Below are 25,778 nucleotides of genomic sequence, written 5' to 3' on the forward strand. Positions count from 1 at the left end.
ATCCTCTACTAACAATAACATGGCTTCTATGGGAGCTGGCCTACAGAAAAAGATGCAGTACACCTAATAGCAATAGCTGATAATTTTGTGAATCAACAAATTCTCTGAAGGAGAATTAAGCTAGTCAAGTGAGTGAACTTGCCTAGGACCGCAAAGCAACCTGATATAGGGAGATGTTTCCAAAAAGGAAGCAAATTAAAGGCTCATCCCATGACTGGTAGTCCCCAAAAATAAAGTGTCAATTTGTATTTTAGAGCTCACAGATTTCCTATCCTTTCCATTCTCAGTTGTGTGGAAATCTTGCTATACCTAGTTTCTGGTAAGATGAGAATGGCAGAATCCCATGGACACAGGGTGGTAAAGGCATAAAATAAAAACATTTGAGAACCATCCTCTTTAGAATCTTAAACTGGTGCATGAAACAGAGGGCACAAACCCAGTGGTCTCAGGAGCTAGGAAAGTAATATAATTGGGAGAAGGCCTACATGAAGGCAACAGGAAGATGAAAGGACAACGAGAGGACTGGAAAGTACAGAACCCACCTATAAGGAATGACCACTACTCAGGCCATATTTCTGCCTTTAGAAATGTGGGTTTACAGTTGCTAAAATTTCCAACTTGAAATCTGAACCTTTATTGAAAAGTCTGATATTAAGCACAGAAATAAATAAATAAATAGATAGATAGATAGATAGATAAAGTCTCACATCCAGACATAGCATGGACATCCAATTTCTGACCTCTGACAAGCATGTACGTACCAAAATGTTCACTGCAGCAGTTGTTTATAACAAGATCAGAAACAATCTAAAATTCCAGCAATAAAAGACTGGTTGAATAAATTGAATGCTGTTAAAACAATGTTATCTAAATACACACATACATACACACACATGCACACTCATACGTGGACTGATATGGAATCAACTCCAGGATAGATAATTAAATGAGAAAATGTAAAGTCCAAAAGAGGGCCCATACTATGGTCTTATTTGATATAAAGTGGGAGTGGAGGGTGACAAACAATGTGATGTAGAAATTAAAGGGTGTGGTGGGGATGGGACTTAACTATACCAAATAGCTCTGTAAGTTTACAAAAGAATCTGGCAGTCCTCGTTGCCTTTGGGGAGGAAGCTGGGAATCTGAAATGAGAGAACCTTAATTTTTACTGAACATTCTATTAAAAATGTTACAATTTTTCCCAAATACATGTATTACTTTCAGCTTTCAAAAAGTCAGTAAACTTCTGAGAAACAATGGCAAAACAACAACAGCAAGTAGCTCTGTATGTGGCTTAGAAATGCCAGGAAGAGATGTGCTCTCTACCATTAAGAGTAGGGGGGAAAAAATCAGGGGATTTTCTCCCTCGTTTTATTTGTATTTCCCTCCTCTAGCCCCTTGTCATTGTCTCTCATTTCTGGTTTGTTACTGTCTGTTTTTCTTCACTTCACAATCCCCCTGTGCCCACATCTCCCTTCTTCTCAAAAAGGAAGAGCTGATGAACATTTGAAAACAGAGTGATTGGAAAGACACATTAGAATGGCCCCCAAATCCAGGATACCAGAAAAGCAGGCCTTGCCTTAGGATTTCCTAATAAAATTAGAAACTATCTCTACAATATAGGAAGACTTCAAGCATTTATTTCATATAACCTGCCCAGGAACAAGTCATAGATGTAATACAGCCAACTAAAAACTCTCCTTCTCTGTTCTTCAAGCCCCACACTCAGTCCCCAAGCCCTGTGGATCCCACTTCATAAACTTCTCTAAAGCCCACTCCCTTCTCTAGCCCCACCTCCCTGGCCTCAGCCTCATTTGCTGCTTTTAAGGCTCCTGAACAAGAACTTGGGCTCAGAAATTCCTGAACTTTCATCCTACACCTTTTACAACTCTGAGCTTCTGTAAAACTGCTTCTTCTGCCAGGAATCCATTGGGTTAAGAGCACAGACTCGAGCCACACTGCCTGAGCTCAAATCCTGACTGAAGTTTTCTACGTCTACTGAGTGAAATTAATAGTACCTACCTCATAAGAGTTACTGTAAAGATTACACATGTTAAAAAATGTAAAGCACTCAAAGTGTCTGGCACATAAGCTGATATTATTTACCGACTGGGAAACACCTATCATCCTGAGACCCACCTAGCTCATTTTCCCAGTGGCACTGTCACTCCTTCCTCTGTTCCCCCATTGCTTTAGCCATGTTTCTATTGTGGTCCTCTTTACTGTACTATAATAACTTATTCACATGTCTGTCTGCTCCATTAGATCTTATAGGTCATGATAGACAGGACTGTCTTATTCATCTTTGTAGCTTTAGCACCCGGAACACAGTACTTCCTTAATAAACAATTTCCCAGGGAATCATCTTAGCTCAACTGGGATACCAGTGATTTCCAAACATGCTATGGAGCTTTTTGACTTTGTACCAAGCACATGCCTTTCCCAGCTTCTCTCTCGATCCACTTGGTAAACCCATTCGATCATTTTTTCCACTTACACTTTTCATACTCAAGGGGCAGGAAGCGGTTGATATGTCACTTCTCCTGTGAAGTCATCTCTGACTCCTCCTCTTCCCAGTTATTTCTAGGTTTATATCCCTCTGGGATTTTATAGTATCTGTCTTTATTAATTAGTTCTCTTAGATATCTTTTTCCTCTACTTGACTGATCTTTGAGAACCTGATGTATAGCATCGTGCGCGGCCCATGGTGAACCAAAGGCCCTCAATTCCAGCTGTGCAGCAGAATCGTCCAGTTTCTTAAAAAGAGTCTTGTTCAATAGAGTTGGGGCAAAGTCCTAAATTACTCTGTAACAGCTGATGGGTAGCCGAGATTGAGAACTTCTGTAGCAGATATGAAAACTTATGCTAAAGACCTATGTTCATTAAAGCAAGGACAGTAAAGATTCATTTCACTAAGCATGAACCAATTCTGAAGGTTCTTCCCACTTAAGAAACATAGGGACAGTATGGTGGTGTCCTCGTTGGTGCTCTGATTCATTACTATAAAACTGATACACTTCAAAGAGTCTGTGGAAGGGCAGCAAATGTAGAATGTGCTGGGCCTAACCAAGGTAATGGCACAGGTGAACAAAGACCAGGAGAAATAGCTTTATTTGGACTGAGAGTTGGAGAATGAGGGGAGGACTTGAGTGAGCATACTGAGCTAAGGAGTAGAGATTAAGTTCCAAAAATGGCAGTCAGAACTCATCAACAAATGACTCTACTTCCTAGCAGGCTTGGAGTTAGTGCAATCATAAAAGGTCTGCTGGGAAATGTACCTGCCACTAAATCACCCAAGTGTGCAGCAATTACCAAGAGGTACAGATTGGTTTGTTTGTTTTCTTCCCATATTTAATTTTCCACCACACCTCCTCAACCACAAGTATTATAAAAGAAAGTAAAAAATATCATTTTCTAGACCTTAGACTTGTCTTCAGCATTTAGCTCAAAGGTCTCACTAGTTTTAAAAAATAGTTCTGCAAAACTCATCAGCTGAAAGTTCTATCCAAGCAGTGAGAAGACAGCCTTTACTAACCCATGACAATCTTTTCCCATTTTCCCTGTGCTGAACAGCAGAGTGAGGCTCAGATTAGGGGAGGGCAGGGTAGAAGGACACAAGGGTTAATTTCCCCCAGTGCAAGATGGCATCTGAAGCTTGATGGGAGAGTAGAACTGGAGAGACTTGAGGGAAGGGTCCAGGCCCTGTATTCAGTCAGAGTCACTGCTGGAAGAGGAGGAGGAGGAAGAATGCTGCAAGGGGAAAGGGGAAAGGAGATAGCATCAGATCCAAATGACCTTTGTTCACTCCATGAGACATTCTTTGGTGCCCTACCCCTCTACCCAAGTACCTAAGAAGATCAGGAGCCTTGAACCAGATTGTCTCTTAAACAGCAAAAGCAAAGATTTCCTTCAGTAGTGAACACATGGGAATGGATTAAACCATCCTAACTCGTACAGAATTTAACATAATATATTTGGAGCAAGTCTCCAGCTTTCTTTACCACAGTCAATGCCCAGACAAGGAATAAATTAAAGGCACAAGCACAGTATAGTGCTAGGAAACAGCTGCTACCTTATAAATGCTTATTGTTTATCTGCTTGGAAAGTTCCTAGTGGCTATGAATCTAAGAAAAGTGAGTAGAAACAGCACATGTGTGTACATCTATCTCTACTTTTTCCTAAGTCCCAATTGGGAGAAAGTGAGTAAGGAGGAAAAGAAGGCTGGGACACACCTAGTCAAAGTTCTTAACATGCATACTCCCATCAACAGCTGTCGTTAAAAACATTTTTGAGACTCTCCAGGGTAATTTCTGCCCTATTCAATCTCACCTTTCCTTCTCCTCAGGCTTCTACCAAGGATCCAGAACCAGGAATTAGTGTCTGAAGCCAAAAGGCAAATAAATGCCAGGCGGAAAAATGTAAACTAAGGCCTCAAGATCCAGATTTGTTCCATCCTTGCAGAGTTGTCCAGACACCTACTTTTACCCTTACTAATTAACACTCCACTAGAATGAGGATACTTAGCCTTGGGGCTGAGCATGAAACTTAGGTTTTGTTTGAAGCTGAGAATTACTGACTGCTCTTTGTCCTCACTTTCCCTACTGGGTGGTGAACAACAACACCCTAAAAGAGAGAAAGGAACTCCAGGAACTAGGGCCAGATTATTACCTTTTAATTATTACACAAGACTTTGTTTTATCAAAGGACTGACCCTATTAATGGACATTTTGACCACCTCCACGGGTATGTCCAACTTGCTAAAACATGCATCCGGTAGTGAAAGAGTAGGACAAAAATTCTGGGGGAGAGAAAAACGGACAAGAACAGCTTTTGATTCTGATATCCATGCTAAGGCTTAGCAAGCTCCTGCTGGACAGAAGGCCCAATTACCCTAATATTTCTTTTCAAGATTAGCAGATTCTTCCCAGTGGGAATCCTTTACAAAAAGGAAAAACCATGTACCAAAGCAACACAATTGCTGCCCCATGTCCTCAGACTGCGAATACCCCTTGCCCACCACCTTCGAGCCTAGTGTCTCTGAGGGGGTACCCTTTTCTAGCCAGGCTCCAGAGGCCACTGACCTTGCCATGCTTGTGATGTTTATGCATCTTTTTATGAGCTTTCTTCATTTTCTTCCGCATCTTCTTGTCCATCACCATTCCTGGTGCTACCATGCCAGGAGCCAAGGGATTCACAGGAGGCATGCTAGGGGCAGGTGGTGGGTATGGAGGAGGGTAGGGACCTGGTGGCTGGCATCCTGGATACCCTGGTTGTGGCAGATGAGGAGGCCCAATTGGGGGGAAAGCTGGATTCCCCTGGGGAGCTCCTGGGGGAGTGGGAAAGGGTCCTGGCGGAAAGGCAGGATTGACAGGTGGTGGATGGACAGGATTGGAACCTCCAGGGTATCCAATGTTAGGGGGATACGGATTTGGCCCTGGCTGCCCTGGTGGAAGAAGCAAGGAACGAATTAAGATTAGAACTGATCAGAGATTCTAACAACAAACAACAACAAAAAAGATGATGCAGTTTCTCACTCAATACTTGAAATGGAAAGGTAAGGAAGGAGAATGGAGTATAGCAAAGACAAACCCTCATAGGAGAGAGTAAAGGTCACGTCCCTCTCAGGCTGGGGAGAGAGAGTCAGTGAACTCCCAAGGAAAGAGGAGAGCCCTGGTCAGCTATGATCTAAGGACTTTGGCTTTTGTGCGTGAGGGGAGACGTGTAGGAAAAACCCAGAAACTCCTATTGCTAAGGCCCATTTGAAAAAGGGTTGGGGTGGGAGAAGAGAACCCCAAACACCTACCGGCATTGGGATTCCACATCGTCAGGTGTGCTTCCTTCAGCCTGAGGAGAAAGAAATGACGGCAAAAAGCTGACAGCCCAAAGATGGGAAGGGGATTTAGAGACCGAGCCCCATCGCAATGTCTCCCTCCCCACAGTAGGCTCTGAAAACTACCATGACCTCCACATAAGAAATGTTTCTTTCCACTCGTTACTTCGTCCTTATACCCATTTCATCCCTAGTTCCCTATCCACAAGAACTTAGCTCCCAGGGCCGCTCCACCTTCTACTACGTCTGGCCACACAGCTGGAGGTCTCCAACTCCTCGCGAGAAGGGCAGAATCCACAATCTCGCTATCCCCATCACCCAAAGTCCGTGACTTTAACCACCCATAGGTTAAGGAAGAATTTTAAACAACTTTACCGCTCCCCAGGAAATAGTGCAGGGGACAGGACGCCCAAGCTAAGAGAAAGACCCTCCTCGAGGCGAAACCAGGAAGGTGGCTCAGGAAAGATATTCAAATGCTTACATATGTAGACACACCCCCTTATATATTAAAAAGGGAAAATGGAAATCCCAGCTGCAAAAGGACCCCTGACCCAAGCACGGGGAAAGGAGGAAACTGAAAAATCCAGATATCCCGTCACCTCTACACCACCGCCTGGGCTCGACTCGTCCTTCCCAGTCTCCGCTCACACTTCCTGGTCACCCCCACCCTGGATTCAGCACCCGCCTCTGCTGCCGCCTAATTGGTAGTTATGTGGTCATCAGGCATTATGATTGGAGAACACACCCGTCAATCACTCTAGTTCCTGCTAAACTAGAAGGCTGCAGTGCAGTGGGGACCGAGCCGGGCCTTTAGGGCGAGGAGGATGCAGAGGAGAGGGCAAGCCGGAAATACCTGGGGGAAAGGCTAGGAGAGAAAAGCCAGGAGAGGGCGGAGCCAGTTTCTGAGCAAAGTCCCCGAGTTGCCGAGAGGAAACTCAGCTGCAGCCCTCTGAGCTTCTCGTCCAGCGGGTGCAACACCTTGCAATGTGAATGCAGTCCACCGTGGTCAATGTTGTAACCCAGATATACACAGAGCGCTTAGGGAAAAGCAGGGAGCTGCTGAATCTCAGCCCCAAACCTCAATATTCCCACCTCCCTCCTAGACCGCATAAGAAGTAAAGAAACATTCTTGGGGAAAATTGAGATTTCCTAATCTCTCCTAGGAGACCCTAACTCAATTGCACAGCTACGCCATCTGTCGAATTGCATAAACCAGAAACCACCCCAGGCTAAGAGAAGAACCCTCATAGAGACGGAACCAGTAGGTGGCTCAGGAAAGATCCTCAAATGCTTACACACGTAGACACACCCCCTCGCCTATTAGAAAGGGCAAATGGAAATTCTGGCTACTCTCCTTGGCTTCTGTGGCCCACTCCAACACTACGATGTGGAATCCCTACACTTCTCTCAACTTTACTGCTCCCAACCTACCTCATCTCTCCACAAGCTTGATTTAATGAACATATATAGAACCATGCAACCAAACTTTAAAGATACTCATTCTTCTTAAGCATATTTAGAACTTTTTATAAAAGTTGGTCTCAACTAATACAAAATTTCCAATATTTGTATAATACATACCGTATTCTCTGACCACAATGTAAAATATAAATACAAACATACATCGGTAAATTAAAAAAAAAAAAAATCTTCCAAATAACTCTGGGTCAAAGAACAAACAATGATGGAAATTAAAAACACTGAACTAAGCCATAATGGAAATATTACATCCAAAACTTGTTGGATAAAAAATATGAAGATAAATTTTATAGTTTCTCATCTTGAACTAAAGACTTTGATAGATTTATTAAATACTTATTTTGAAATATTTTTAGACTTACAAGAAGTTGCAAAAATAGATAGAATTCCCGTGTACCCTTTACCTAACTTTCCCCAATAATAATATCTTATTTGTATCAGGTTTGTGCTAAATAGTTGAGACAAATTAGAACGTTTTCTATTTTTTTAAGCTCTAGGGCAATTTATATCTGCAATATTTCTTTCCTGGAAGATTACTGAGTTTGATAAACATTGATGTGTCTAAATGGACCTGATGCCTTTAGAAATTAAATATTTCAAATAATTTCTTTTTTTAAAAGCAGCTTTATTGATATGTAGTTCATATAACATACAATTTACCCATTTAAAGTGTACAATTCATGGTTTTTAGCATATTCAGAGCATCGTGCAACCATCTCCATTATCTAATTTTAGAACATTTTTGTCCCCCCCTAAAAAAATCACATTAGCAATCAATCCTCAATCCCCTCTTTACCTCTCTCCTACTCCACCCAAGCCCTAATCAACTACTAATCACCATTGTCTATAAATCTACCTACTCTAGACATTGTGTTTAAATGGAAAATAGTACAATATGTGACCTTTTTTTTCACTTAGCATAATTTGTTTTTTTTGATTAAATGTAGTGGGTTGACATTGGTTAATAAAATTATATAGGTTTCTTAGCATAATATTTCCAAAGTTCTTCTGTGATATAGCATGAATCAGTACTTCAGGTTAAGCCAAAAAGCTAGATGAGATCAGCTAGGGGACAGATGTGTCCAGAGCAGAAAAGAAAGCCCAGCACATTGGCCTGCCAATGTTTAGAAATTGGGAAGAAAAGAGGAGCAAGAAAAGGATACAGAATGAGTGCCTGGTGAGAAAGGAGAAAATTAGAAGAGAATATAAAGGAAAGAGTCAAGGAGGAAATTATTGAATGTGTTAAATGCTGCTGATAAATTATGCAGAATGCAGACTGAGAATTGGCCATTGGATTTTGCAAGGATGTTGAATTTTTAAGAGCAGTTTTAATTACATGCTAGAGTTTAAATTTTGCCTGAAACAAATCGGAGAGAGAAAGAGAAGGGAGAAAGTGGAGACAGCAAATAAAAGCAATTCTTCCAACGAGTGTTGGTAAATACGGAAGCAGAGAAATGAAGCAGTAATCATAACAGAGTGGGCAGCCTAGAAATGGCTTTTTAAGTTGAGAGAGTTTAAAGCATTTGTAAACCGATAGAAATAATCAAGTAGTGAGTTGGGGGGGGGGGGATGATGTTGCTGAAGAAAGAAGATATAATTGAAGAAATTCCTAAGTGACCAGGAAGACAAGGGCTCCGGTTTACAGGTGGAGGCACTGACCTCAGATAGAACAGTTCATTTAGTACAGGAAAGTGGTTGAAAGAATGAACTCTGAAGCCAGACTACTTCCTTTGTAACCTTGAAGAATGTACTTCAAAAGAAACTTCCATGTCTCATTTCCCCATCAGTAAAATGAGGTATAATAATAATAATTCCTAATTCATTAAATACATGTAAAAAACTCAGAACACTGCTAGACATATAGTAAGACCTATATATGTTGTTATTATTGTAATAGGAGGAAAATCAGAGTCTACAGGTCCTAATGAAAACACATTGGTAGATTTAGTGGTGGGAAGATGTGCCTGTTCTTTGCTGATGTCTCCTCATTTTTTTTTTCTTCAGAGGAAGAAAAAGCAAAGTTTTATCAGTTGAGAGTGAGGTGAGGGGAGATTAGAAATAGTCATCTCAGAAAGTGGGCAAGCAAACTGGCCAGGGAACTATAGTAGGATTGCTGGGCAGTATGGAGCACTCGCTTGTGGTTTGTGGGCCATACATGTGAAGCAAAGCTAGTCAGTACAGGTGGTGGTTTCCTTCAGTTAAATTCCAATGCTTAGGTACAGCTGTGGAATAGATGAACTGGATTTAACTTGGGTTAGGGTTTAACTGGAAAATACATGAAAGGGAAAGGGAAAGGAGAGCAAAGCTGTTGAGAGTGTATGCATGGTAGTGATTATGATAGTAAAAGGCCATGGTAGTGATAGGCCATGGAAAATAAATTGAATAAGGAGGGAAAGACATAAGGATATAATAGACAGTGAAAAAGTGGCAGGGTCGAAGGATTGAACAACCCAGTGGAGGCTCTCTAGAATAAGTAAGCTGAAAACGTAGGAGTTGGCATCCAGAAAGTGGAATGTTTAAAACGAATTTTAGTAGCGGAGTTAGTAGAGGAAAATAATTTCGTAAGTAAAAAGATTGAGATCAAAGAATTAAATAGGTTATCTACACAGTGACTAAAGTCACCAAGAATGATGACAAAAGTTATGATTAAAGAAGACTATGAACCAGAATACTAAAATCTTCAATGAATACAGAAGAGTGACCAGGAGGTCTATAAATGATAGCAACAAGGTGAAATAGCAAGTGGTGTGGTCTGATGGCATGTATTTCAGAGAAGCTTGGGTTTTTGACGGAGGAAGATAGAGAAATGTGCTGGAAGCAGTAACAGAGAGGAAAATATCAAACTCTTGGTCCGGAGTACGTGAAAGAAAAGACAGCTACCACTCCAGGTAAAGTAAGGTTCATTTTAATGGATGGAAGAAGGTAAAGGGGACATTTGGAGAAGAGGTTGCAGATATAGAAGATTTTGTAGCTATTTCCCTAGATAGTATAGATGTACAAAGCAGCATGAGACACAGGTCCCTTGCTTTCTAAGAACTTTAGGTAGGCCTATGGCAGGTAGGTGAAGGCACAAAACTATGGCATAAGACATACGTGTCACTTTACAAGCTCTTCATCCTTTTCCTATCATGTCTATGGGTCAATAAACATTTATTGAAAATACCTTAGCACATCAAAAGTGAATGACACCCTTCTGAACAAATGAGAAAAATGAGGTTCAGGAAGAAGTAGCTTATTCCAAGTTCCACCCTAGTTACTGGCAGATCCAGGTCAGGAATCAAAGACTATTCAGTTCACCAGGCTGTATGCAGAGTCCTGAACTGGGAACCAGAAGGACTATAAACAATGTTTCTCTACACCCTGAGGCTTTCAGTTACAGTCTAGGTGAGAATGTTATGCTCAGGAATGAAATAATTTTAGCAAACAACATATCAATAAGCACAAAATATGCTACAAGTTATGTTAGTAAATGCCAAAGGGAAGCAGTATAAAGTCATGTGGTTTTTCAAGAAATATTTCCTGGTGATAGTAAATTTGTTTTCATGTTTTTCTTAAATTCTATAAGCAATTCATGAAAATTAAAGAAAAGTTGAAAAACAGAAAAGTAGAAAAAAAAAGGAAACTACTTTTGAGGTCCCATCACCCAAACAGAATTACTATTGTTAATATTTCGGTGTTTTTACATCTAATCTTTTTTTTTCTAGGTATAGACCTTTAAAATTAATAAGTAAATACAGCTGACCCTTGAACAGGAGTTTGACCTGTGTGGTTCACTTGTACGCTGATTTTTTTTTCAATAAATCTGTATTGTTTTCAATGTGTATGCATTGATGTATTATCATTTTATATAAAGGACCTGAGCATCTGTGGATTTGGGTATTGGCGGGGGGTCCTGGAACCAATCCTCCATGAATACCAAAGGACAACTTAAATTTGGGGGGAGTCAAAAGTTATAAGCGATTGTTAGCTGAGCACAGCCAGTGCCCTGAACCCCTTCATTGTTCAACGGTCAATTGTATTTAACTTTAATAGACAAAACATGCAAATAGTTCAAAATTCAAGAGGTAAAAACAAAGGTAGATAGTAAAAATTCGGTTTTCTTCTCACCATCCACCACCTCTGTCTTTAGTCATACCATGTTCGTAGTCCACCTCTATTCATAGATTTGTTTTCAAGTTTCTAAAAAACTTATTTATATGCATATTGCCTCTTTAAGAGCATGAAGTCACTAATCATGGCAATATTATACTAGGCAAGGACTGGATTTGGTGAAGTAATCTTCACGACAGAGACTTTAATTCATAGAATCATGGAATTATAGGGTTAGAAATGACTTACAGAATCATTCATTGGACTTCCTGAGATTAAATAAACAAACTTTTCTAAGAGTTCAGTTAAGAGAGCTAAGATGGTAATCTAGATTTTCTGGCTTTTATGTCAGCAATCCCTTGAAAATGTCCACTCAAAAATACTGCAAATAAACATTGTGATGCTTCCCACAACCCTCACCTTGTTCCTTGTATTTATGGCCTCTGAAGTTCTAGAGGTGGTCATAGTTGTTGTTTTGTTTTTTAATAAGCTTTATTTTTTTTAGAACAGTTTTAGGTTTATAGAAAAATTGAGGTGATACAATTTATATTCCCTACACATGGTTCCCTGTGTTATTTTAACATTAATATGGTATGTTTGCTACCTTAATGAATATTTATTCATGATAATTAATTAAACTCTATACTTTATTCAGATTTCTTTAGTTTTTACCTAATGTCCTTTTTCTCTTCCAGTATCTTATCTAGGATATCATGTTACATTTAGTTGTCATGTCTACTTAGGCTCCTTTTGATTGTGATAGCTTCTCATAATTTCTCTGTTTCTGATGATCTTGACAGTTTTGAGGAGTAGTATATGGGTATTTTGTGAAATGTTCCTTTTTTGGGATTTTTCTTGTGATTATAGGTTTATTTTTGATTTAGTATAACACTATGCTTGTCAACATAAGTTTGTACACTCTTTTCATGTGACATCTATTTTAATAATAATATAGCGTTTTACAAACATCATTTTTAATGATGAAAATCCCTGCTTTGTTATTTAAGATTTGTATGACTTTGGGACATATTCCTAAATTTCTCTGAGTCCTTGGTTTCCTCCTCTGTAAATGATGCTCACAGGATTATCATGAAACAGACAAGTAGACTGTTAAGCATAGGCAAAACACAATGCAAAGTTATGTTTAAAGATTGTTCAGGGTGGTGTTTTACTCAGAGTTGGGGAAGAATAGGCAGCCAAGAGGCAAGTGCAGTAGCTGAGGCTGCCATACCTAGGAAGAAGGAAAGAGGGATGGGTGCCCAGAAGCAGGCCCTGCCTATGCAATTGCAGGAGGGCCTGAAAACTGACTGGATATGGGTGGGATAAGCTGGGGCCACAGGAGGGGACAAGAACACCTTCCTTGTTGGGATCCTTTAGGACAGCGGTCCCCAACCTTTCCAGTACCAAGGACTAGGTGGCCTCCTGTGAGAATCTAATGCCTGATAATATGAAGTGGAGCTGAGGCAGTGATGCTGCACTAGGGAGTGGCTGCAAATACAGACGAATCTTTGCTGGCTAGCAGGCTGCTCACTTTCTGCTGTGCGGCCTGGTTCCTAAGAGGTTGCAGACCAGTACCAGTCTGTGGCCAGCAGTTGGGGACCCCTGATATAGGACCAAGAGAAATTTGATATCCTTGAGGGTCAGTGAAGAGGGGAAGGGCAGACCTGTTGGCAAGGGGGAGACAGGCATTTGGATTTTGATGTGTTTCATTTCAGCTGGTGGCTGCCTATTCAAGCAATGATGTCTTATGGAGAATTAGAGATCTGGGACTGAAGGAAGGTGAAATCTCAAGGCTCAGAGTGGATAGGTTCCCCAGAGGCTAATAATCTTGGAACTCTGGAACAACCAAGCTAGAAAGGGGCTAGAGATCATCTCAACACTATCACAACTGCTGCTGCCATTTACAGTGTCCCCTAAGGCCAGGTGCTGTGTAAGACCTGTCACCTTTTTTTTTTCACCCTGAATTGACACTGCAATTAGGGTAAGTGTTTTACACATGATAAAATATGTGTGCTTTTACACAGGATAAAACTGAGAGTCCAAGTGTTCAGTATCTTGCCTGAGAACAAAGAGTAGTTGGTCACTGAGCAGGAGACAATCCTGTTGTAGTAAAGTCAGAGCTCCACTATTGTTCTTCCAGTATTAGACCAGAAAGCCAACCCCTTATTGGCAAATGAGGAACCTGAGTCCCAGAAAGAGAAAGTAACTTGCACAAGGGCACTCAGATAGTCAGAAACTAAGCTAGGGCTATAAATCAGGTATCTGTAACTGGACTGACCCTGAGGGACACCCAATGTTAGAGGGACCTGGGCAGATAAGAAAAGCCAGTAGAGAAAACACACAAAAAGAAATGAAGGAAGAACTTCCCAGCAGGGTTCATTCACAAGGTCTTGCCTATAGTTTTCCATATTACCTCTTCTCTCCCCACTTGCTACCCAGGTCACTTAGAGTTTGTCGCCGCACCTTATGATACTCTACCTTATTGGGCCAGGAATCCCTTACTGCCCCCAACACTCCTGGAAAACTTCTGTTCATTCAAAACCCAGCTTAAGCATCATGTGCTCTGTGAGGTCTTCCCATTCAAGCCTCAGAAAACACTTCCTCCCAGGACACTGTACAGCAGCGGTCCCCAACCTTTTTGGCACCAAGGACTGGTTGGGCTCCTATGAGAATCTAATGCCTGATGATCTGAGGTGAAGCTGAGGCGGTGATGCTAGCGCTGGGGAGCGGCTGCAAATACAGATGAAGCTTTGCTGCCACTGCTGCTCACCTCCTGCTGTGCAGCCAGGTTCCTAACAGGTCACAGATGGTAAGGTCTGAGGCCTGGGGGTTGGACAAAGTGAGTTGTGGGTCTCTGAACATCTTCAGAGCAGCAATTTCATCATATTCTTCCTTCTTTCCCAAGTGCCCTGCACGATATCACACCAAATAAAGGCTTGTGGAGGAAAAGGAAAAGAAGAGAGACAGAGGAGCCCAGGATCACACGAATGAAGGAAGACACAAGGATGCAGAGTCAGGAAAACTGACTATCTCTTTCCTGTACACACCTATCCTCAGTCACTGGTCATAATTACAGTGGACCGGATGCCCACAGAAGCATACATGCATTTGGCAAGTAGGAATGGCAGTGATGGGGCAGACTGGACAGGCATATGATCACCACATTTATGTTTGCACATATATAGATTACACATAAACTGCATATTTACACATGAGAAATGGTACCAGCAGGTTGAGAATTCCTGGAACAAGGGCTTTGCTGAACACTGAAGTGGCAGATTCTCAGCTGAGGCCTACAAGGGAGAATGGTAATGGGGAGGAGTTGAGAGACAGTCTTCTGGGCAGAGAGGTGGGCAGCTATGTGAATAACCCTCTGGGAAGGAGTGGGACTCTTGAGGATGGGCCAGGGTAGCCAGGCGCTGCTGTACACACTCAGCTGTCAGCCGTGCTTCTGGGTCTGCATCCCAACAGTCCTCTAGGAGTTCTCTCAGGCCAGCAGGGTCCTAGGAAGAATGACCAGGAGGTAAGCTTAATCCCAGGATTCTGAGTGGCCCTGAGTGGCTCCCAATATTAAAAGGGATCCATTATTCCCCTGTTTTCAACACTCTTCTTCTGATCCTTCCTGGAGCAAGCCTCCTTTTCTCCTCACTGAAATCCTGCCCTCTGCATCTTGTTCCCTGGGACAGGTTTTTGGGGGCTTTCCCAAGAGTCTACCTTTTCCTCTGAGGCACTAATTCCAGTTAACGTCTTAACATGTTGATGGGAAATTGCTCTTTTCCCTTTCAGACAAATCAGAGTCTTCTGCAAACAATTCCTGGGTCCCTGTTTTCTAATCCAGAAGATACTTGTGCATTGGGAATTTGAGACCATGTATTTCAGACCAGGTAGCAGGATAAAGGGCTTTCTTTAGGAAACTATTTGTACAGACCCCTGTAATTTTACTTTAGGCCACTGATTTAACTCTTTAACCCTTTTATACCTAGAACTGGATTTTACTGAGTCACGGCACAAACGAAGATGTGTAGGACAGAACAAAGAATTATTGGATTGAATGTTGGGCTCCAGCGTACCAGGAGAGGAGCCATCTTGGGGGCAGAGCTCAGGGCAGCAGCAAAGCCAAGGAGGGCATCCTAGAGTAGGGGGCTGAGAAAGAGGGCTAACCAATGGTGAGGAGAAGAAAGACAGACTGAGCAAGACTGAGCAGAAGGAAGATGGGAGTCTCAGAATGGGCTGTATGAGACTTATGGTGGAAGAGGATGAACTGAGGTACAGAGAAAGTTTGCCCAGCTCTGGATGAACATGAGCAAGGAGTGGTGGGAGATGAGAGTAAAGGGACTGGTTCTAGCAGACAAGGCCTTGAAGCCCATGCCCAGACTCTCCAAATCCCCAGCCCACCAGCTTGTGGCCTCTTACCGTGGCAAAGCAGTGCCAGGTGGGTGGGATGTAGGGGCGCCTTCTCTCTTCTACTGCCAAGGTCCAAAGTTCACAGGTGGTGGGGGTGCTGCCCAGTTCTGCCTCATAGGCCAATTGAAAGGGTGGTGGCCTGCTGTCTGGAGAAAAGCACATGGGGCTAGGTGTTGCTAGTGCTAGGGGTATCTTCCTTGTGGAAAGAGCAAGGGGGACTAGGACAGAGCTTCCTGAGTTAGGATGTAAATGGGTCTGGAATGGATGGGTGAGGCATCTGGGAAGAGTCTGGGACTATTGCACCCATCCTTACCAGGTTGCAAATCTTGGCAGCGGCTCAGGATCTCCCATAGGAGCAGAGCCAGAGAATAAACATCAGCTCGCCGGAGGGCCATACCCCAGTTCTGTAGGTCCAGGGTCTTGTCCAAGAGCTCTGGTGCCATGTACCTCTGGGTACCAGCCTGGAGAGGAAGGCATGGAGGGCCAAGAATCGTCTCCTTGGCAACCTTCACCATACCACTGGTCCATGCAACATCCCCCCAACTACAGACTTAGAAATGTCCCAAACGCTATAGGCACTGCCGCACTGTTGCTATAGCAATGGGAGTATCTTCATCAGCACCACCACCATCATCTTGGGCCTCATCCTTATCCAGAGTACTCACCTCCATGATGGCAGCTGGGCCTCGGGGTTGAGTAGGGGCCCAGGTGGGAGCCTGAGTGAGGCCAGGGAGCACCAAAGCGAGGCCCAGGTCTCCAATAGCACATGACCCATCCTCCCGAATGAGCACATTCTGGCTGCTCAGATCTCGGTGGGCAATACCTGGTTTGTACTGGCCTGTGGGAAAAGCCAAAGTTGAAAGGGTATGGATCTTTTTCCTTTCTCTTTTGACCCAATCCTTCCCCTCCAAGCTAAGGGAGAATCAGAAACACAGCAATGATTCCCACGACTTCCTGCTCTCAGTTCACTCACCATCCTGCCAGCGCTCCTCATGGAGAAATGCCAGGCCCTGTGCCAGAGAGAGTGCCATCCTCAGGGAACTTCCCCAGTCACTGGTGTACTGGGTCAAGTAGTGACACAGGGAGCCCTGGGGAGAAGTAGAGAGAACAAGGGAAAACACAAAGCTGGAGGTAGCTGATCCACCCCAGGAAGCAGAGAGCAATTGACAGACTTCCTCCTGCATCTCCTAGCAGACCGACACACTGACATATCCAGGCCAAAACAAGAGATGTGAGAATGTGCATCAGTCAGACTGACAGGAAAAGCAGGAACTCTAGTTCAAGTGTCCCGAGCACTTACTGTGGGCCAGGCCTCTTGTAATCCTCACAACAACCCTAGGAGGTAGATACTCCTGTGACTCCCATTTTACAGATGAGAAGCTTGAGAGACTAAGTAAGCTTGCCAGAAGTTTCATGAGAGAAAAAGAGAGCTTGGACCCAAGAAGTCTGACTCTAGTATCACTCATTAGTAACCATCTTATGCTCCCTCAGGGGTCTTGGGACAAAGACAGAGCAGAAGAGGCACCCCTCATGAACCACCTGGCCTGAGGTGTCAGGCTTTTATGGTAGAGCTGAGTAGAACCATTAGGTAGGAGAGCAGCAGGTGGGGAGCAAGTAGGAATTGGAGGGAAAGGAACAATAGAGTCTCTCATTCCACAAACATTGAACACCTTCAGTGTGCAGGGTAAGTTAAACAAACAAAACCAAAAAAACAGTGATTTTTGAGGTGGGCAATGAGGCACATGATCAAAGAAGGGACTTTCCAGAATTCAAGATTTCAGGGGTGGCAGAGCTGAAGGTGCTGATAAAGTCCTAAGTCCTTAGTAGGTCTACAAGGCTGGGTGTAGTCTGGCCCTGCCTACCTCTTCCTCTTTATCCTTATTGTTTCTTGTCCTCCCCTTGAGTCAAGTCTCCTTATTTTTCTCTTATAGTACCACAGCCCTCTGTTTCGGCACCTAACACACTTAACATTTTATACCTATTTTTGTACTTACTTAACCCACTTCTGTCTTCCCTACTACTGTATAAAATCTGTAAAGGCAGGGAGGGACTGTTCTTCCTAGCACTCAGCACAATGCCTGACACACAACTTATAAACATTTGTTGAATGAATACATGAATGGGTTTGGAGGTGTGCCTTGAGGTACTTCTTTAACAATGATTTTCTTTAAGGTACAGAATATGAATAGTTTTGATTTCTCCCTTTCCTTATCTATTTTATGAGTTAAACATGAGCAGGTATTGTGTAATAAAAAAATCAATAAAAATAATTTTTAATGTTTTAGAGAAGAGGAAATGTAAAGCAGAAGAACAAGTGTAGACAGGGCCCAGCTGCCAACCTGCACTCCCTTCCATCCACATTCATACACGGGCAAACACACGTACATTCCTTGGTCCTCACCTTGGGGTGCAGCTCCAACACCAGCAGGGGCCCACAGGGCAGGGGGCCAGGGCCCCCCCTGCTGGCCGTGATAAAGCGGACAATGTGGTCATGCCGTAGGCCTGGCAGCTCATACAATGCTCTCTCAGCTCGGAACTGGGCCGCCGCCCTCAGGGGGAAGGCCTTGATGGCTACCAGCTCGCCTTGCAGCTGCCCAGCCCACACAACTGCATGACTTCCTTCCCGTATTACCTGGTGGGGACATGGTGCTGGGTGTGGGCCTTAGCTAGTACCAGGGCTACGCTTCCTCCCCAGCACAGACACTGGGAGTGCCTAGAGGACCCTTCCCTTCCTCCCTGGGCACCTGGGAGAAGCACAGGTCAGGCAGCTGAGGCAGCTCCACACTCCAGTCCCTGCCTGAGTCTGGCTCTGGCTCTGGCTCTGGTTCTGGCTCTGGCACACCTTGCACTCTGCAGACATTTCGCTGTAGCAGGGCTGGAGTAGAGGAGCATTAGGGTCAGGGTGCACAGGCATGGAGACTAGGAAGGGGGCTTTGTGGGAGGTAATAGGGATCAGAATTCCAGGGCAGTGTCTTGGGGTCACAAAGGGAGGAGGCAGATTAATACCCAAGATGATGCTGCCCAGCAGCAGGAGGAGGAGGAACAGCCCCAGTAGCACCAGCGCCATCCAAATAGACTCGCCTGGGTGTTAAGGCAAAGATGCAGGCTAGATGAGCCCTGCCCCAAACCCACCCTCTGTTCCTCTCTCCCTCCTCAGAGATATTGCTTCTTACCCCACCCCCACCCTGGTCACAAGCCCCCTTATCTCCCAGTCACCAGGGCAACCAACTTCTCAAGGCCAGGAGGAGGGAAGCTTGGGACAGGGGTAAAGTGAGAACTGACCCTGATTCTACCTCTTATGCTAACCTGGGCCCCAGCCCCCACCCAGCTTCAGCACCCCAGGGGCCTACCTGGGGTGGCCAGGGGACTCTGGGAGCCAGGAGTCCCCGGGCTGCCCAGAGGAGGCAGATGGCTGTAATTAGCATTGCAGAAGTCAGTGCCACAGGAACAGGTGAAGAGAGTGGAGCCAGGGCTGGGCTGGGCTCTGGGGCTCGGGTCACAGTGGGGCGACTCACAGCCTGGCTCATCGCTGTCTCGGCATCCTGATAGGATGGGATTAGGAAAACAGGAGATAAAAAGAGAAAGGGAGATGAGGGTGGAAGTGGGGGGTGAGGGTTGGAGCGTGAGTGCATATAATGGGGTCTGGGAACAGAGGGTAAATTCCTTCTTTGAGGCATCCCTTCCAGCTCATACGACTTTTCTTTCCCTCCACACATTCCATTTCTCCTCCTTTCCCTCAGCTGCCACCCTCACCCCAGGATGTGCCTGTCTCCCACCCCGTCACCTACCATATACTTTGCCATTCACCTTGCATCTCCACCTGTGCCAGATCTTGGGTCAGGTTCCAGATCCCAAAGCAGCAGCGGCTGTAGAGGCAGCGAATAGCCCTGGGGGGCCCTGGTCCTGCATCTAGCAGCTGCCCCAGTGTTTGTGTGCTCCCACGCACTCCAGGGGCCTCAAAGAACACACAGGTCCGCCTGCTTGGGGGTGCTATGGCCCGAGGTGGGGAAAGGGGAGGGGTCAAGATGGGAGTGAATACAGAGGCAAAAGGAGCAGCCAAAAGGAGAGACAAAGCATGTTTCACATCCCAGGGCCAGCATGGTAAAGTCATAAGAGGGAAGAGGGTTAGCAGAGTTTTGGAATCTGACCTCCACCATGGGAACATGTCTCTATTCTTCACCCTTACTCACCCACCCCACTCACCACTCTTCTAAAGGGGTGGCTGGTGCTTCAAGTGCCCCTTTCCTTCAATGGGTGAGTAGAAAGACACTTACCTTGCACAGCTGCAGGAAGCAGTGCCCAAAGCCCCAGAGTACCCAGGATCATTTTGAAGGAAGCAGCAACAGGAGGAGGGAAGCATGAGCCAGCACAGCTGCCCCTGCCCAGAGCTTTCCTCAGATACAGGGCATCGTGGGGCTTCTGATCCCTCAGTCCCCAACTCCGCCCCCCTCCCTCTTCCCAGTCTCTGTGGGGGAGACGGCTGCTGCGGGGGAGAGGATGGGTATGGGGAAAAGCAGGGAGAGAGAGGGAGGAGTGGAGAACCAATCTCATATCCTCCTCTCTTCAGCCACCTCCTCGTTTCTCTGCAAAGTGGGAGGAAGAGGCCTTGGAGGCCCAGCTGAGAACCGAGTGATGCTTAACTTCAAACCTCTGCCCTTTGCTGACCCTGGAAGAAAGTACTTCATCCTATAGCCAGGAAACCACAGTGAGGTGAAGTGCTCAGAGCCAGTCAGCTATGTCCCAGATCCCTTCTAACCCTTATTTTCAGGGCTCAGATCCACGGTTTCCCGGACAGAGAGGTTTCACAGCCCATACTAGGTTTGACCTCATTTTCCAAACTCAAACATTAGACAGCACTTATATAAAATTTCTCAGAGTTAAAAAAAAAAAAAAAAAGCACACATAAAAAATGGTATAATGGTAAATTTTATGTTACCAAAATTTAAAAAATCACTTTGAGTCACACACTGAACAAATCACCATTATTGAGAATATAACAAACTTTTATTGAGCACCTATGTGCTAGGCCTATGCATTTTACAATCATCTCATCTAATTCTCCCACTAAACTATTTATTATCTTCACCTTATGGGTAAGAAAGCTGAGCTTAGGTATTTAGCCAAGGTGATTTGAACCTAGAAGTCTGACTCCAAAGCCCTGTTCTTTGCATTATGCCACGATGCCTGAAAACAAATACAAATGTAGCAATAAAAATTTCCACTACAGTATTTGAATATTTGATTTGGATTGTTGAGAAAATAGGCACATTACCTGCTAGCAGGCCACTAACGAGAAAGGGAGGGTACAGTTCAAACTATCACCACCAGAGGTCAGCAGACATAGGAAAAACTAGGGTGTTTAGTGAGGGGGCAGCGAGAGCCTCTGATTATCTATAGTACACCTCCTGTATCTATTAAGCTGCAAGGACTGTAAAATGTGAAGGGAGGGCACAGGGTGTATAAAGGGAATGTCTGCATGAAGACAGAAAGAGAGGTCTATAGTTTGTGCTGCAATAGAGGGACAAGATTCCAACACCACCAGACTCAGAAACTACAATAACAGATCATCATTTCTGCACCTGTGAACAGCTGGTTCCCATGAAAATTAGAATCAGAGGGGACTAGTATCCTGTTTTCAGAGCCTTCTGTCCCTCTGGTGACTGCCTGGAAATTCTTTCTGGGGATGGTCTGGCTTAGAACAGGGATGAAAGTCTGAGTATCAATTGATTCTGGAGCCTTTCTCCTCGGAAGCCTGAATGAAAGAGTAAAAGTTCAAGTAGTTGTGAGGCCAAAGCTGGAGGAAGGATGAGGGCTAGAGGCAGATAGACAGTTGCCCATCCTTCCATGGGTGCTTCTGGGAGTCTGCAGGACCCTGCAGGTGAGATGACTGGAATGTACTTAGCTATAGCTATCATTCTCACCAGCTCCAGATCACATAAATGAGTGGGGAAGTTAAAGGTCAAATAACTTCTTGTATCTGGAGTGTTTCAGGACTATATCTCCTCTAGAAGGAAGCAAGGTTAAGGATCAGGCAGGAAGGCAGAATCTCCTAACCCAAAGGCTTGGATAATTACTCCTCTCAAAGACAGAAACATTCCAGCCAGGTTTACTGGAAGTACACCTGCTCTAGGCAGAGTTTAGAGTTGAGATGGTGATAGAAGGGGTAAAACTCTGAGAGCTAAGGGATTAGGAAGGTCCTGAGAAAGGACCTCCTCATAGGAATAAAGTCTTCCTGGATTCCGCATGCACAAAGATCTTCATCCGAATCTCAGTTAAAGTCTGCAGTGGCCCAATAATCAACCTTTGACCCCACTAACCACAAAGCTAAAGTGCATTGTGTATTCAACTCAAAAAAATATCAACTAGAGGTCCCAGTCATAAAAGGTATTTTACTAAGTGCTGGGTCTACAAGGATATGATTCCTGCCCTCCAGGAACTCAGTCTAGAAAGGCAGGAAGATAAATCAACAAGCAATCAGAAAATTATGTATCAGACCACGGGTATGAACAAGCTAATTCTGTCCAGGATATAAAAGAGAAGAGAAGAAAGGTACCCGGAGGGTTTCGCAGAGAAAAGGATCTTTAAATTGTCCCAAAGGTAAACATACTCAAAACAAGTAAAAGGACTGGAGCTCAATGAGACTAGAAGCAAGGATATTAGTTACAAGGCCTAAGCAGTAGCCAAATGTGAGCACTAGGAAAGTGGAAATAAAAATAAGAAAGGAAAATAAATGAGATACGTTGTATTGATAATATTAAAAGGATTGGTAATCAAATAAATGTTGGAAGATGAAAAGGAGAATTAAAAGATGATTCTGAGGCATCAAAAATAAATGCTCAAGTCTATGGTCGTGTCACCCTGAATGCGCCTGATCTCGTCTGATCTTGGAAGCTAAGCAGGGTCGGGCCTGGTTAGTACTTGGATGAGAGACTACCTAGGAACACCGGTACTTTAGGCATTAAAAAATAAGAAAAAAAAAAAAAAAGAATACTCAAGAAGTAGTGATACTGTTAAGTGAGATGGGGAACACAAGGGTTATTTCCCATTCTTACATGATGAGTTTGAGTTATCTCATCTACTAAGCAGGCTGCCAGGTTGTGAGAGAATTTAGGGCTTAACATCTGGGAGTCACTAAGATGTATTTAATAAGTAAGGATGGACATGATTTGTTTAAGGGGCTGAAAAGTAAAGTATGGAAAGGACACAAGACAGGGAAACATCAACATTTAAGGGACAGAGGAAGAAATGGCTACCAAGGAGACTAAAAAGAATAGTCAGTAAGGCTAAAGGAGAACCAGGAGAGTATCAGTTCCACACTCCATGGAAGAAAGCTATAAGGTGCACATTGTTGCAGAGAGATCTGAGGCTAAGGATTTAAAGAACACTGGAGCTGGCAACCAAGTGGTTGATGTTGTTAAAAAACAATTTGGCAAATGATGGGTGCTGAACAAAGTGGCCTGAGAAATGAGTAAAAGAGAAAAATTGAGTGTCAAATATTTTCACTTTGGAAATGGAAACTAGATCAGCAGCTTGAAGAGGAAGCAGAGGTTTTTTCAAAATAGAGGGAAGGGAGTTTAATATACTTATAGACTGGCAAAAGAGAACCAGACTGAAGATAAAAGGGAGAAATATCAAAACAAAGAACAAAAAGAAATCAAAGGAAATGAGCGTAAGTGGCAGGAGTGGCCTTGCAATGAAGAAATATTTTCTCCTAAGAAACTAGTGAATACATAGATGTAGTATAGGGGTAGGACAGGGAAGATTGAAGAAATTCATGCTTCCATTTTCTCCATGAATGAGGAAGCAGATCATCTGCTGAAAAACTGGGTCAGAATTGGGAAACTTGAAATTAGTGGTATCTGTCTCACTGGCCAGCCTGTGAAGTACTAGGTGGCAGGGCCTGCCTGTCTTATTTCATTTTTATTCTCAACCTAGTTTAGTAGCTAGCTAAGTACCCAGACTTAAGAAATGTTTATTGAATGAATAGATGGCACTACTATTAAACACCCATTTAAGGCTGCAAAACCAAAAAAAAAAAAAAAAAAAAAAAAATTCCCAAATGACCCCTTCCCCAATCAAGTCAACTGTTAAAATGTTATGTTGCTTCCAGCTACATAAGGAAATTGAATGGCTGAGTTTACCCATTGGTGATTGACAAAGTAGACACAGGAAGTCAACAGAAAGAAATGGCTACAAAGCAAAATAATAGAGAATGTTGGCAGCCACGGTATAAACAGTTAATCAAGAATTCTTATATAGGTAGGAAGGGAACTGAAACTGTAAGGAAATTGGAAAGATTGTCAGAATAACTTCAATTTCAGTTTCAAAAGGGGTGTCACAATCCAGATTCCATCATGTTAGATACAGGCTAGTATTAACTGAATGTAAAATATGTTGGGGCTAGATCTTGGTTCCAATATAATTCTCCAACAAAAAGGACCAATGCTCCTTGGAGAAATGGCTGATTCTAGGGCTGGGGCAGGGAAAATACAAGATGAACCTGAAGTATCTTGTTTAACAGAAAGTTTAAAAAGTGCTCAAAAAAATAAAAGAATGTAGACATACCAAAGGGACACAGGAGCCAAACTGAAAGAGCTCGCAAAGGCCAAAGGGGAGACAATCTGAACAATGCAGTATTGGATTATAATGAAGTATAAAATAAATATACCCAATAAGTAAGCCAAGCATAAAAAAATGAGTGCATACTAATGTAAATTAATGGTGGAGAAGAGTTTCCTCACAGAATTCCAAATGTTCTATGTAGATACTGCCCCCATCCCAGGAGAGTAAGCTTAATTCCCATTAAAAGTGGGCTAGATTTACTGACTTGCTTCTGAAGAATAGGAAAAGAGAAACTGGAGAAACCTGACAAACACTACCTTAACCAACTGATGGTTACCATCAGTAATGTCATGTGGCTATATCACAGATCCCTTGACAGGATGTGACGAGGACATTTCACTTGGGTGATAGTTTTTTCCCCAAACCCATAAGCTCATTCTAATAATGAGAAAAACATCAGACAAACCCAGATTTGGGGATATTCTACAGGACACCTGGCCAACACTTCCAAAACCTGTCAGGTCATGAAAACCAAAAAAACTGTCACACACCAGCGGAGACTGGGGAAACCTATCAACTAAATGCAATGTGCCGTCCTGGAATGGATCTTGGAACAGAAAGGCAACATATGTTAAAACTGGTGAAACCCATAACGCCTGGGGTTATGTACCAATGTCAGTGTCTTAGTTTTGACAATGTACCACATAGTAAGTTAACAATGGGGAAAATTAGGTAAGGGGTATACAGAAACCTTGTGCTAAATTTGTAACTTTCCCATAAATTTAAAAGTATTCCAAAATAAAAAGCTTATTAAAAAAATGTTGGGGCTGCCCCATTCCTCTTGGTCCTTCACATTTCTATGTAGTCAGGGCACACTGATCTGGTCATGACGCTACCTACCTAGAAATTAAGTGTAAGGCAAACATGCTGATTAACACATATGGGAGTACAACAGTGTAACTGCAATCCTTTGCCAAGTTCAGTATATGAAGTTATACCCATAGTCTCCCCATTCTCAATCCTCTCAACACACCAGAGACATGCCTTTTTATTAAAAAAAATTTTTTTAATTGGTTTACAAAGGAGCTACAGACTACATCAAAACTAATCTTTGTACAAAAAAGGGGGGGGGAGCCCCAAAATACCCAGAGACAAAAGGTAGGAGACACAAGAAAGGAAGATACAAAAGAGCAGGAAGGAACTGAAAGACAAAAGATTAGCATCATACATACACAGAATCAGGGGGAAGAAAAGAACAAGAAAGATGAAAGCATTTGAAAGTATTTCCCCACACAGCCCTGGTGATAATCGGATTGGAACCAACAACAAACACAGCATGAGATTATTAAGAGGTTTAAAAAGGCAACAGTGGTATGAAGACAGGTTATTGCCAGTGTTGAGAGAAACTTATTTT

At 43.4% G+C, this 25,778-nt stretch overlaps 2 protein-coding genes and 1 pseudogene across 5 annotated transcripts; 1 reads left to right on the forward strand and 2 right to left on the reverse strand.

Annotated features, from left to right (window-relative positions):
* Window positions 1–3,092: 3,092 nt before the first annotated feature.
* Window positions 3,093–6,518, reverse strand: PRR13 (proline rich 13). Of its 4 annotated transcripts, none has more exons than XM_016142747.2 (4): window positions 6,430–6,518; window positions 5,804–5,844; window positions 5,082–5,443; window positions 3,093–3,750 (listed from the first exon to the last, which is right to left on the reverse strand). In XM_016142747.2, exons 2-4 carry the CDS (start codon window positions 5,820–5,822, stop codon window positions 3,709–3,711), a joined length of 423 nt encoding a protein of 140 aa, XP_015998233.1. In that variant the 5' UTR covers window positions 5,823–5,844; window positions 6,430–6,518; the 3' UTR covers window positions 3,093–3,708. The 4 variants fall into 4 exon arrangements, with proteins under 4 accessions (XP_015998233.1, XP_015998234.1, XP_036091952.1 ...); XM_016142748.2 differs by having other exon boundaries at window positions 6,382–6,457; XM_036236059.1 differs by lacking the exon at window positions 6,430–6,518 and adding an exon at window positions 6,312–6,360.
* Window positions 6,519–7,913: 1,395 nt separating this feature from the next.
* AMHR2 (anti-Mullerian hormone receptor type 2) lies at window positions 7,914–25,271 on the reverse strand. The gene is given in 12 exon segments (XM_016142728.2): window positions 7,914–14,708; window positions 14,710–14,901; window positions 15,812–15,948; window positions 16,116–16,263; window positions 16,468–16,640; window positions 16,776–16,890; window positions 18,204–18,434; window positions 18,547–18,677; window positions 18,809–18,883; window positions 19,153–19,344; window positions 19,610–19,792; window positions 20,077–25,271. Coding segments are annotated over 12 exon segments (1,959 nt in total). The 5' UTR covers window positions 20,354–25,271; the 3' UTR covers window positions 7,914–14,603.
* Window positions 22,643–22,760, forward strand: LOC118613973 (annotated as a pseudogene).
* Window positions 25,272–25,778: the final 507 nt, after the last annotated feature.

The sequence above is a fragment of the Rousettus aegyptiacus genome, unplaced genomic scaffold (genome assembly GCF_014176215.1).
Source record: "Rousettus aegyptiacus isolate mRouAeg1 unplaced genomic scaffold, mRouAeg1.p scaffold_m13_p_2, whole genome shotgun sequence".
NCBI lineage: Eukaryota > Metazoa > Chordata > Mammalia > Chiroptera > Pteropodidae > Rousettus > Rousettus aegyptiacus.

Coding starts and splice junctions, on each gene's coding strand:
- PRR13 (XM_036236059.1), bottom strand. Junction 5,444..5,803: donor GATGTGGAATCCCAATGCCG/GTAGGTGTTTGG, acceptor TTCTTCCACCAG/GGCAGCCAGGGCCAAATCCG. Junction 3,751..5,081: donor AACATCACAAGCATGGCAAG/GTCAGTGGCCTC, acceptor TTCCCCTTGCAG/CATTCTTCCTCCTCCTCCTC.